The 12394-nt window shown below is 57.1% G+C and overlaps 1 protein-coding gene across 3 annotated transcripts in view; it reads right to left on the bottom strand.

Moving 5' to 3' along the window:
- Positions 1-469: 469 nt before the first annotated feature.
- Positions 470-12394, bottom strand: part of GDPD5 (glycerophosphodiester phosphodiesterase domain containing 5) — an 82972-nt gene continuing 71047 nt past the window's right edge. For all 3 annotated transcript variants that reach the window (XM_028116013.2, XM_028116016.2, XM_028116015.2), the window contains 8 exons: positions 11407-11489; positions 10078-10228; positions 9348-9566; positions 8668-8825; positions 8272-8419; positions 6855-6937; positions 4103-4215; positions 470-1467 (listed from right to left, as the gene is read on the bottom strand). In XM_028116013.2, the coding sequence (XP_027971814.2) occupies positions 1319-1467; positions 4103-4215; positions 6855-6937; positions 8272-8419; positions 8668-8825; positions 9348-9566; positions 10078-10228; positions 11407-11489 (1104 nt within the window). In that variant the 3' untranslated portion in view covers positions 470-1318. The remainder of the gene's footprint in view (positions 1468-4102; positions 4216-6854; positions 6938-8271; positions 8420-8667; positions 8826-9347; positions 9567-10077; positions 10229-11406; positions 11490-12394) is intronic.

Below are 12394 nucleotides of genomic sequence, written 5' to 3' on the forward strand. Positions count from 1 at the left end.
CCGTTTTGAGAAGAGATACATCCCTTGGCTCCTAGGAAACACCTCAGAAAGCCGCCATATAGCTGTGAGGGGCCCTGCTGGTTCTGCCACCCAGCCCTACATCAGACCCAGGAGGCCTCCCCATCTGCCTCACCATTCTGGCTGGTTATGGAAGGCATGCATCCACTCCGGGGCCAGAGCTTGGGCGGGCTCCTGGCTTTGCCCATTCTCAGCTGTGTGGCTTTGGATGGTCACTTTACCACTCCAGGACCATCTCCCCCCACCACAATATGGGGATACTGGTCCCCAATCCCAGGGCTATTCAGGAAGTCCCAGTGTCCTGGTGATGCTGGGTAGGGGCCCAAGCACCCTGCGCTCTTCCATTCATTTCTGAGAATGCTTCCTCCTCAAATCATCAGCCCAAAACTGAATCCCAAACCCAGCAAACCCTCTCCCTACCCTCCCACAGACCACTCAGAGATGACACATGTCAAGATGGCAGCTTTAATCATATTGACCAAGGCCCTCAGGTTCGCCCTGCTGTAGGCTTCCTTGGCCATATGCCCACCCTTGGCCATGCCTAGAACACTCTTTCCCACGTGGCCACTGCCCTGTGGCCACAGATGTGGAAACCTGAGGTTGTGTCAGTCTGTGGATCTCCTGGGCCTCTGAGCCACTCTGCCCTAGAGGCCTGCTGGACACTTAGGTAAGGGGTAAAAGCAGCCTTAAGCCTACTCTTCTGGCCGTCTCCAGCTGCTCCTGGGGATGTGGCTCGGTCCCTCTCCTGGGGCAGGGCCAGTGGTGGTAGGAGGCCGGTCGGGGAGGAGTTGTCTCCACCACTGCAGCAGGCTTTCCTCCTGGGCTGAAAATCCTTGTGCTTTTGAGACTGACATGAAGAACAGAGGCCCAGTCCAGGCCCTCGAGGCAGGAGACATGCAGGAGTCGGTTGCCTCTGAGGATAGACAGGAGGACGGACAGGTGGACATCCACATTCTCAACTGCCACAGGGGGCATGGCATAGCCCAGTGACTCATCAGAGCTTCCAGATCAGGATATAAGGGAAGGCCTCCAGGGGAGGACCAGGCCCCAGGCTCCAAACTTTCCAGAAGGAGCCCCAGGCCTGCAGGGGCATCTGTGAGGCTGGAGTCCTGACCCAAGTGGGCCTCAGGAGAGAGGGGAGCCCCCTCCAAGGGAGGCCATGGCTGACAGAGGGCTGGAGCCAACGAGGAGGCCATGGAGCCAGCTCCCAGTGCACTCCCAGGCCAGACATGCTTCTGCCAGCTCTCTTGGGTTCCCTGGTCTCCACAGTAGGTACAGGCTGGGACAGACAGGTCTTCGGCTAACGCCCACTGTGGTCCGTGAGCGTCTTGGTGCGGCTGCCGCTCCTGCGGTTATCCATAGGGGTGGGAGCATTGTTGGCGTACGTGTCATAACTGTTGTCTGAGCATACAGAGAGCTCATCGGAGACCTCCATGCCATCGCTGATCTCTGTGGGGCCAGAGGAAGGCAGAATATGAGTGGGGAGAAGAGGGGTCCATGAGGATGGCTGGCAAATGCAGCAGGAAGGGTAACCCACGGGAAGTCCTGGTCAGGCACTTGGAGGTTGATGAAATCACTGGGTTCAGGTTTGCTATTGAGATTGGCTTTCAAGGCCCTCCTTGGACTCTGCAAACACTCTGGCCACACCTCAGTCCACTCTCCCCTGGAATTCCACCTTCCAGCCACAGAAAACCATCTGTACCCTCCTGATCTTGGTGCCCATGCATTTACTCAGGGCCTTTGTACACACTGGTCCTTCTCCTGGGGGTGTCCTCCCTGTCAACACTTCCTTTTCTTAAAATCTAGCTCAATTTTTCTCATCTGTGTTATTACCGCCTCCTCAAAGCCTCCCCTGAGTCCCCCAAGCTGGAATGGGGCCTCCTCATGGCCACCCTAGCCCCTGCCTCCCCCTGCCCCATCACCTCCTGTACTGTCACTGTCTGTGGCCCCCACCAACTGGAGTACTTCAAGCACAGGGGTGAGGTCTGGGCATCTGTGTCCTACTGTCTGGCACAGCACTGTACATATAACAGGGGCTCAGAAAAGGTCTGCTGAGTGGAGCTGAGCCTACCCTGAGGGGAGGGGAGGCTGAGGGTCTCTGGAAAGGACTTTTCAACCTGCAGTGGGCAGGATGGGGTGAGGACTGGCTGGCTCCTCAGAGTCTCCACTCAGAAGGTGCTCAGTGAATGGCCTTTGGCACTGAAGGACAGGTGGGGGCCTGGAGGCACAGAACCTGCCAGGCCTAGGGGCTGGTCTCTTTCTTTCCATTCATTCTCTCTGCCCCTTCTGACTTCTCTGGGCCAGGCTGTGGGAGCCTGGGCACCCCAGGGGCCTTTGATTGGCCCCTCCTTCCAGGAGCTCCCCAGTGTGGCTAGAGGGCTGTGGGTCACCAGGGGAGGCACTCCAACCCAGCCTTGGTGCTCAGGGAAGGCTCCTTTTGAGCCAAGGCAGGAGGAATGTGAGTGCCCCATTGGCAGGAATCTGTAAATCCTAAGCACCTAAAACAGTGCCTGGCGTTCATCTGTTGAAGGAATGAATAAATAAAGGAGTGAATGAATGAGTGGATGGTCACACAATCCTGGAAACCAGCCCCCAAATCAGTCACCCCCACTTGAGTCTCGGTCATTCAGACAGTGGTTACCCAGCATACCTCTGGGCCAGGTGTGGTGCTAACCCCTCAAGCACCCTGTGCGGGAGGGCCAGTCCCTTTTACAGAGGAGGAGTCTGATGCTAATGTGCTCTGGTACACCTGTCTAGTTGGAGATAGGACTGGGATTTGAACCCCAGCCCATCTGGCTCCTAAATATCCCTCATATCTCTCCTCTCCTCTGTGCTCCCACACCCAATCTCTCCCCTGAGCTACTGGTTTCTTTGCCTCCAGCTTCCCCCTCTTGTCCACCATCCACACTTGCTATAGATGGAATTGTGCTCTCCCCCACATTCACAGGTTGAAGTCTTAACCCCCAGTACTTCCAGAACGTGACTTTGAGAATAAGGTTGCTGCAGATGTTAATTGGTTAAGATGAAGTCATTAAGGTGGGCCCCAGTCCAGTATGCCTGGTGTCCTTATAAAGGGGAGACATTTGGACACAGAGATGCATACTGGGAGAATGCCATGTCCACACAAAGATGAGCATCCATAAGTCAAGGAGAGAGGCCTGGACCAGATCCTTCTCCCATGGCCCTCAGAATGAACCAACCCTGCCAACACCTTGATTGTGGACTTCTAGCCTCCAGAACTGAAACAATAAATTTCTGTCATTGAAGCCACCCAGGTTGTGGTGCTTGTTACAACCCTACTGTAACAACGACAAATCTGCCCAGGACCCTACTCTGCTTTCAAAGTGAAGCCCGAGTTCCTGACCACACACTCAAGGCCCAAGTGCCCCCCTAGTGCCGTCCTCGCGAGCACAAGGCCACCCCTCACGCCACATGGAAGGATGGATAGTTCTTGGTACTCCAGTAAGCCATGCCCCCTCACTGCCTCTGAACACCTACTGTTCCTGCCTGAATGCCCTTCCTTTCCTCTGCTTGGTCAGCCCTCACCTCAAACCCATCACCCAGGCCCCACCTACACATCTCTCCCATTCCAGCTAGGTCCCTTTGCAAAGTGGGCCCCAAGACCCTCACTGCCCCAGAGAGCTCTGACCACTCTCCTCTGCACCCCACTCTGGCTCAGTACCCCTATTAGAGCTCTAGTGGCACCCAATTTTCTGTGTATTTGTTTATACAGCCGCCTCCTCCATCAGATTGGGAATGCCAACAGGGGCTGGCAGCAAGCAGGTGTGAAAAATCAGTATTTATGGTGAATAAACCAGGCAAAGGGAAAGCAACCCCCCCACCCCCGCCACATGTCACCCCTGTCCACCACCCATGGGGCTGACAACCACAGGGTCTGGAGTTGATGACCGCATATGGAGGGGTGCATGCTTCTCTCTGTGTATGTGAAGCTGGGTGGGTAGATGTATGTCCGCGCTGTATCCCTGCCTGTATGTGTTGCGTGCAGATGTGTGCACGCATACTCAAGTGCATGTGGGGGCTGGAGATAACTGAGCCCACGGCCTCATTTTGCAGGGCTGCCCACCTGAGAAGATGAGCTTCTCCTTCATGATGCTGACATCCCGGCTGGTCCGGCGCACCGCAGCACTCAGCATGATCTGCTCGGGGTTGTAGCTCCGTATGCCACCCAGGCGCCACCTGCAGAGATGGCCCATGGGCACAGGTCCTTTCCCACCCTTCCTTGGAGCAGGGATCCTGCCCAATCCCAGAACCTATCTGGATTTGGCCTGAGAGCCAGCAGGTCTCTTGTCTAACTGCAGATGGGGAAACGGAGGTCCAGACACGGGCAGAGCTAGGGCTTGAATCAGAGTCTACTGACTCTCAGCAGGGCTCTCCAGCCTCCCCCTTGTCCCCAGAACCCGAGATCAGGTCCCCTTGCCCTGGAAGATGGTTGGTTTGGGGTTGGTGAGTTGTGTTTCAGGTGCCCACAGTTGCACACGGACTCTGGATGGGACAAACTGGGGGAGAGCTTAGCAGGCATGACTCTTGACACCCATCTGTGGGGTACACACCAATCTCAGGGAGTCCCAGCTGCTGTATCCTCCAGCTCCCCCTTGGGGCCAGGTGAGTGAAGCCAGTGGGGAAAGCCCGGGGGAGTGGGGAGTGAAGGGGGGGAGGGAGAGAGGGAGAGGCTGTGGGGGCCTTGTCTTCACAGGTTCAGAGGCAAGGGTGTCCGAGTGACTTGGGTGGGGCTGTGCGGGGTGTGCAGGGGCCAGGCAGAGCCGGGGACTCGGGGTCCTGCGCCCAGCTCAGGGCAGTTCTTGCTTATTGCGGTTCTTCTCAACCAGCCCCAAATCCCTGGTCTCCGAACTTAAGACTTTACCTGCAAACTAGACAGAAAGATTCACTGGACCCCCACCCCCACTCCCACTGAGAGAAGCGCAGGGGTCAGCTTGGAAACAAGAACCCAACCCCCCAGGCACTGAGCCCTGCTGGGGTGGGTGGGGGAGCCCAGACTCATGAGAAATCAGTTGTTTCCAGATGGGGTCAGCATAGCAGAAATGGACAGGCAGATGGACAGGCAGGTGGATGAATGAAAAGAGCAGACAGACAGGGGAAAGCAAGAAGCAGAGGGGAAGGCAGCCTGTGCTCTGGCTGGGCTGGCTGCCCTACATGTCCTTGAGGCCAGCGACTGGGTCTCTTATTTGTCACAGTGTCCCTGGCACCAACCTCAAAACCTGCTGTGTGGCAGGTGCCCAGAGGATCTGTTGAGTGTGAGTGGAGGGAGGCGGCCTGCAGGGAATGGTCTCCCTCAGGGTCCCCTCTTGTCAGTCCTCTCCTGACCCCCAGGAAGACCATGTCATGGCCCTGGCTGGACAAAGAGCAGGCCTGGCATGTCCATCCCAGCACCTGGGCCACCTCGGCTGCCCCCCAGTACCCTGGGGCTCCAAGGGTGAAGGCCTGGCTCCTTGCTGCAGGCCCAGCACAGGTGCAGCATGGGGGAGGGGTGTGTCTGCTGACGGAGACGATGAAGGAAGGACCAGTACATGTCCCTTCGCTGGGCTCGGTCCCTCAGCCAGGGAGCAGTTTGTAAAGCTATCTAAATCAGGAGGGCCCAAGGCATTGGACCAAGGTGGGGGCTTGGATCCCCAGGACCTAGGACTCATGTTGGAAATTCACAGTAAACCCAGGAGGAAGGTGTCAGGCCAGGGTCTCTGCAGCCAGGCACATCCAGGACAGGAAGCTCAACCACCATGGGGTTCCCGCAGGGGAAAGCAGGGAGGCTGTGTGTATAAGGCGGGAGGAGTCAGGTGGGAGGCAGAAATAGAGAGTGAGAGAGATGAGAGACACACAGAAAGATAAGCAGCGATTCGAGAGGCAAAGCCCGAGAGGAGACACTGAGAGATGGGAAGGGAGAGACAGAACTTGGTACGGTCGGCGCAGGGCAGGGGTGAAGGCCCCTGCGAGTGCCAGCCGTGGGAGGGGTGGCCAGGCCCAGGCCCTCCCCAGGGGGAGCCGCTTTGGTGCTGAGAGGGGCCAGGTCAGCAACCTGTGAGGAACAGCAGGAGGACCAGGGGGCGGGGGCGCACACGAGGCGAGATGGGGACAGCAAGAGGCGTCAGGCGAGCGGAGGTGTCTGGGAGGGTGACCCGCGAGGGACCCTGACCCAGGCACAGGCTTGGCGCACGGCAGGTTTTCGGATGGAACTGAAGAAGGCGATGGCAAGGAGGAGGGAGAAAGAGGAACAGGAGAGGAAGACCACACCAGAATTACCTGATCAAGTGATAGCTGTGAGATACCAGAGTGCAGCAGAGAGGGGGTGGGGAGAGAGGGGGGACATGCGCCGGATCAGAGCGGTGAGTGACAGAGAGAGAACGTCAGTCAGGAATAAAACAGCCAGTTGGTGGTGGTGGCTGGATCGGGGCCCCTGCCTGGCCTTAAACCCTTCCCCAGGCCCAACCCCACTTCCCCACTGCACCGCTCTCCGGGGTGCTACCCGAACAGGCAGGAGGCCTCCAGCGTGGCACACCCGAGTGCTGGGTGTTGGTGACAGCCCTGGGGAGCAGGTGAGGACAAGCCGGAGAGGAGCCCAAACCCGCCAGAGTCCACACAGCAAGTCATGGCAGAGCTTGGCTCTGGGCTCCCAGCTGGGTGTTCGTTCCAGAAGCCACTCAGCTCTGGCTGAGGAGGATGGGCTAGGGGACCCGCTGGGCAGTCCTACCCTGAACAGGCTGCCTGATCAGGGCTTCTCCAGGCCCAGGGCTCAGGAGGAAGTTCAACTGGCTAGGGTGGGGGCTGGGCTTGTGGGGTGTGCAAGGGAGTCAGAGCCTACTCACTTCTGGAGCACGAAGATGCCAATGATGAGCATGAAGGAGATCAGGTCCGCGGTGACCCACATGAGACAGTACTCGTCTGGGGGCTGTGGACAGATGGCGCCATGGCCAGTTTTCAGTCATGGCCAGTCCATACCGGGGCTCTAGACTGAGGGTCCGTGGGTAGGACGACCCTATGTCACCATCAGGGAAGGAATAGGGAGGGCCTAGAGGGGGTTTGGGGCTTGGGGCCTTGAGATGGTATTTTGTAGGAGTGGGCTCTGAGGGTGTGTGTGTGTGTGAGAGAGAGAGAGAGAGAGAGAGAGAGAAGAGATGCAGTGGTCAGGGCAGAGATGGCATGTGTTAATAAGTGGGCTCTGAGGGTGTGTGTGTGTGTGTGTGTGTGTGTGTGTGTGTGTGTAAAGAGATGCGGTGGTCAGGGCAGAGATGGCATGTGTTAATAAGCCTGGAGGGTTTGTGTGCTTAAGGGGGCTCCAAGCAGAAAGTGAGTAAATGGAAGGCAGACAGCTGTATGTGAAGGTGTGAATGACGAGCAAGTATGCAGGGGTGTGTGTGAAGAGGCACACGGCATCTGTGTGGGTGTAAGAGTACGTGTGGAGTGTGGGCTCCCCCTCCAGGGGCCAGGGAGAGCAAAGCCTCCAGTGCGGCCAGGCCTCCAGGGCCCTTGATCTCAGGTAAACTGAAGGGGGGTGAGGCTGTGCCAGGAGTCCTTGCTGTTGCTCAGCTCCTGTGGCCTGAAAATTCGAGTGTGCTCATTGCTGCTGCTAGTCAGTAAGTCACTTCATGTTGTTCTGAGCAGAGCCCTTGGAGGTTTGTAAGGACAACGGGCAGGTGGATGGACACACCCTCCATAACCGAGATCCGATTCCGTGACCCTGACACTGTCTCAGCTATAACAAGACCCTTGGACTGGCTGTCATATCCTCAGGGAGGTGGCAGTAGGAGCACAGCAGGGAGGTCAAGGGTTTCCCGAGCCCCCAGTAGCAGAGCTGGGACTGGAGCTCAGGCCTGTCAGCAGGGGCTTGATCAGCCAGGTGAAAATTGGTTTTATTTGCTGTATTCTCAGAACGGCGTTTAATGACCCCTATCCTTGTTCTATTGTTACTTTTTCTAATGCCTTCCCCTCCTTTAAAACAAAACATAATAAACGCCCCCCAAACCCAAACCCCAAGTACTAATTTACTCCTCTAGGGCCCTTGAGTGATGTTTTCCTCCCCATGGGCTGGGCCCAGGTTCTTCCCACCCCCTAGCACCTTAGTGCAGACGCCAGAGGCCATGAAAATCCTCCTCACGCGCTGTTCCCCACCCCTGAGACCTCACCAGAGAGCCCCGAGCGTGGAGCCTGCCCCCCACCCCATGCCACAGGCTCTCTCTACACACCCCCAGGGACCCTCTGCCCCCTGACCATCCCCCAACTCACCATGATCCAGAGGGGGGAAGGCACCTGGGACAGGGTGTGGGAGTTGTCGGAGGTGACAGAGGGGACCCCCGCGCACCACAGCAGGGAGAACAGCCACGGCGCGTTGACCGTGTAGAGGTTCACACTCAGGTTCCAGGACGCATAGTCCCTGTGGGGCAGGCGGACAGAGGCTGTCAGCCCTCCGAGGGGGCCCTCCGGGCCCAGCGTGGGACGCCTCTAAAGCATGTCCCCCTTTATAAACCCACTATCCTCACCACTGTCTCCAGAGAAGGGAATCTCCACCCACAGAGGACCAAGCTCAGACAAAACCCAGATCTGCCAATGCTCTCAACCTCTACTCTTTGAACCACGAGCCCCAGCATGTCCGGCCCCCGCTGCGTGAGCTGGGGTGGGCACCTGAGCTCCTGGCGGGACACCTGAGTGTAGCGCAGGTTCAGCCTCTGGATGTGGCCTCTCCGCAGGCTGGTGGCCGCCTCCTTGGAGCCCGACGTCTGCTGGAAGCCAGGAGCCACCTTCCGCACGAAGGGCCTCTGCCGGTTGGGCAGCCACATGACCTGCAGGCAGGAGGGGGCAGCCTCAGATTTCTCTTCTGTCACCTGGGGTTACAGCATCTACCCCTCCTAAAGCCCCCGGAAGGGTTAAAAGTGATGGGATATGGCCCATAGTGAGGCTCACGTGTAATAATCATCTACAGGGGACAACGTGGTCCAGCCAAGCCTGTGAACTGCTCTCCCCTCTAGACCCCTGTCCCAAGACTGATAACCCACGTCACTCTGTAGCTTGCCACCGGTCCCGTGTGCTGCCAGAAAGTGGTTTCCAATTTCTCTGAACTCTTGAGTATTTTACCACAGGGATGCGGAAATACCAGTGTTCCAGAGAACCAGCTCCTGCCCTCTGTCCATTTTAAAGGCCTTTCTTGTTTCCCTCCCGTCCCCATGATGACCCTGTCAGGAAGGCACGGGGCCCGCTCCCCCATCCTGCACATGTGGAAGCTGAGGTCCGGATGGGTGGCATGGTGCATCGATGCTGGAGGCCTGCTCCAGCCAGGCCTGGGGCGCAGCCGGGCAGGGCCTCACCTGGTGCTGGGGGAAGCCGGAGCGCAGCAGGGCCTCCAGCGTGACGTTGAGGAAGCTGCCACGGTACGGGTGCTCCCGAGGCGGATCACGCAGGTTGAGCAGCAGTGTGGCGTTGCCCTTGGCCAACTCCAGGAGCTCTGCCAAGCTGCAGATGGACTGGTTCTGCGCCTCCCTGTGGTCAGAGGGCGACAGGGAGCTGGCCGTCCAGAAGGGATCCGTCTGGCAGAGAGAGGGATACACAGGGCTGCCTCACCAGCCACCGAGCACGGAGCGTCTGCTGGTGTGCGGGGTCAGGCAAACTGACGTCAGGGGCCCTGTGGGGAGTCTAGGAGATCCCACCCCTAACTTCTCCACGCCACCCCTGTTTCCTGAAAGTCATTTGCTTGGAACTTCTCCCAGACTCCAGCACATTTCTCCTCTAGTAGCATTTCAGACCAGGAACCAATCTCCCTCTGGAGTTTGACAGAGTTCCCAGTTTTTACCTGTTAACTATTATCATCACTGTCAACTTTTTCTGATGGGGAAGACAGAACGCGAACAAGCACTAACGACCATGACATCCGGGCTCCAGTGGTAGGAGCTCAAGCAGGCCACTAACCAGCCTGGCTGTGAGTCACTGATGCTAGGGGACTAGGGGTCCTCTGAGCTGCTGGCTGCCCCTGGCCCTCTCACTCTGTGGGGTCCCTGCCTGTGTTTTCCATGCCTAGGACTGGGACAGGTAGAGCCAGACCTTCAGGAACCACTGGCCAGCATTGAGCCTCTGCAGGATGGTCCAGTTCAGCATGGAGGCGGGCCTGCGGGCAAACTCCGGGAATTCCTCCGCCACGTTAGTGGTTCGCTGCAGGGTGTTGTCATGCATGAGGAAGGGCACGCCATCCAGGCTGCGGGAAGGCGGAATCCCCCAGGTCACTGTCCACCCAGGTCCCTCACCTGCCCACCAGTGATCCCCTCCACCAACATCCGTACACTCCTTCCCACCCACCTGCACCAGCCCCCGTGGTGGAGGTGGTGGAACCAGGCAGGCTTTGCTCCTCTCTGGGCCTCAGGCTCCCTGTGTGCACAGGGAGGACAGGGGGTGAGTCCCTCTGGCTCTGTGAGGGTTGGGGGGGTGGGTAGGGACTGCTGAAGAGGGAGGGCTGGGCCTATTAGCAACCACTAGCAGACAAGGTGTGACCTCATTTGATAATGGGGAAACTGAGGCTGGGAGAGGGAAGTATCTAGCTCAAACGCACTAGCCCAGGAAGTGGTAGAACCTGACTTAGAACCCAGTCCATGTGACAAGACAGGACAAATGCAGGCCCCTTTGACACATTCCCCCTTAGCACCATCCCGGTCTACCCCACTGGAGCTGTGAGCAGCCCCTATGGTATCTTAGTGTGAAACAGTAAGAGGCACATGTGGCCCCCTTCCTCAAGGCATTTTACCACCATCTGCTAGAAAGTGATAAACACACAATTCTGTGATACCTACACTGGGAACGATGGCTTCTCTAACGGTGGTATCTACACTCAGAACCTCACGTGTGTGGTGCCCTTATTCACTCACTTCACCGCCTGTGTAAACTGCACACGGTAGCCCCGCCTCTTTCCCCCCTCTCAGAGGTCATCTGTTGTGAGATTGGTATGAATTCTTCTCAACCTTTATACTACCAAGTACTTTTAAAATCTACATGTTGAGAACATAGAAATCGTTTTATGTGGTCTTCGAACTACAATATAAATGACATCACAGTGACTATCGCTCTGCACTGTTCTTATTTCACCTATCCGTGTTTGAGCTCCGTCTTGCTGAGCCATATAGATCTAGTCTTTCCTTCAACTGGATCTGTGGCAGGACTCCAGGTCCCACTCCCCAACCCCTGCTTGAAGCAAGAGCATCTGTTTATTTCCCTATTTTATATTCTGGCATTTGGCACAAACAGGGTGTGGGCCCTGCAGTGGAGCCAAGCCCTGGCCCTCCCATCTCAGGCTCTGGGACCCGAGGTTCCTCCAGCAAAGTCCCAGATGTGTATGTGGCAGGGATGAGGGGTGCTGTGGTCCTCCCAACCCCCCACACCTACCTGATGGTGACATCAGCCTGTAACCCATACAGCTTCTGTTCCAGGGCCTTCTGGAAGGACATCAGCGTGTGCTCTGGGGCCAGCTAGGTAGGAAGGGAGAGCCAAGATTTAGCTGATGTACACCTCCCCAGCTAGCGTAGACCCTTCCGTGTTGGGAGGCTGGAGTAGGCCTGGTTCTAGTTCTTGGTCGTCCAGGCAGTAGCTGTGGGACCCGGGGCACCACGCAGCTTCTCCAAGGCTCGGTTTCCTTATCTGTTAAATCCTGCCTGCCTCACAGGTTTTCTTTGCAGGAAAGGAGGCAGGGGTGGTTAGTGTTGATGTATATAAATGTGGGGGTGTGAGGGCTGTTATACAGTCCTCTGCCTTGTGGCAATCTGGGGCTGGGGCTGCAGCCATGTTTCCTCCTGGTTACACCCCGGGTCTGGGTGGATATCCCAGAGGGAGAGGAGAAGGTACTCAGGATGGCAGAGTTTCCACAGGGTGCCCAGTTTTCTCATCTATACAGGCATGACAAGACGATCCCCTAGACCGTTACATGGATAATAAGCCCCCAACATATCCGATATGCAGTAAGTGCTTAATAAGTGACTACTATTAGTCCTATAGCATATATACCAGAAGATCCTGGTTCTAGCCCTGGCCCTGTCATAAACTAGCTTTGTGACCATCGGTGCATCTCTTTCTCCTATGGACCTCAGTTTCCCCATTTTCCCCTTGGGCATGTATATTCAGTGTTCTCTGAATTCATTGGGTCCTTCCATTTGGGGGTCTTTCCAGTTGGGAGTTCCAGGTAGCCCTCCCTAGTTCTGTCCAGTCTGAAGACCCTGTCATATCCTCTGTAGCCACTGGGCGTCACCACCAGACCAAGGATTGGGCTAGGACCCAGTGCGAGGGGTGGGGGGGTGGTTAAGAGGAAGGGAGGTCTTCTGGCAGTGAAGGGATGGGCTGCAGGGGGTTCCTGTGGCTGATTTTATTCCCACCAAGACAC

This window comes from Eumetopias jubatus, unplaced genomic scaffold, assembly GCF_037043125.1.
Source record: "Eumetopias jubatus isolate StellerSeaLion01/CBP00866 unplaced genomic scaffold, mEumJub1_p1.0 scaffold_13, whole genome shotgun sequence".
Classification (NCBI taxonomy): domain Eukaryota; kingdom Metazoa; phylum Chordata; class Mammalia; order Carnivora; family Otariidae; genus Eumetopias; species Eumetopias jubatus.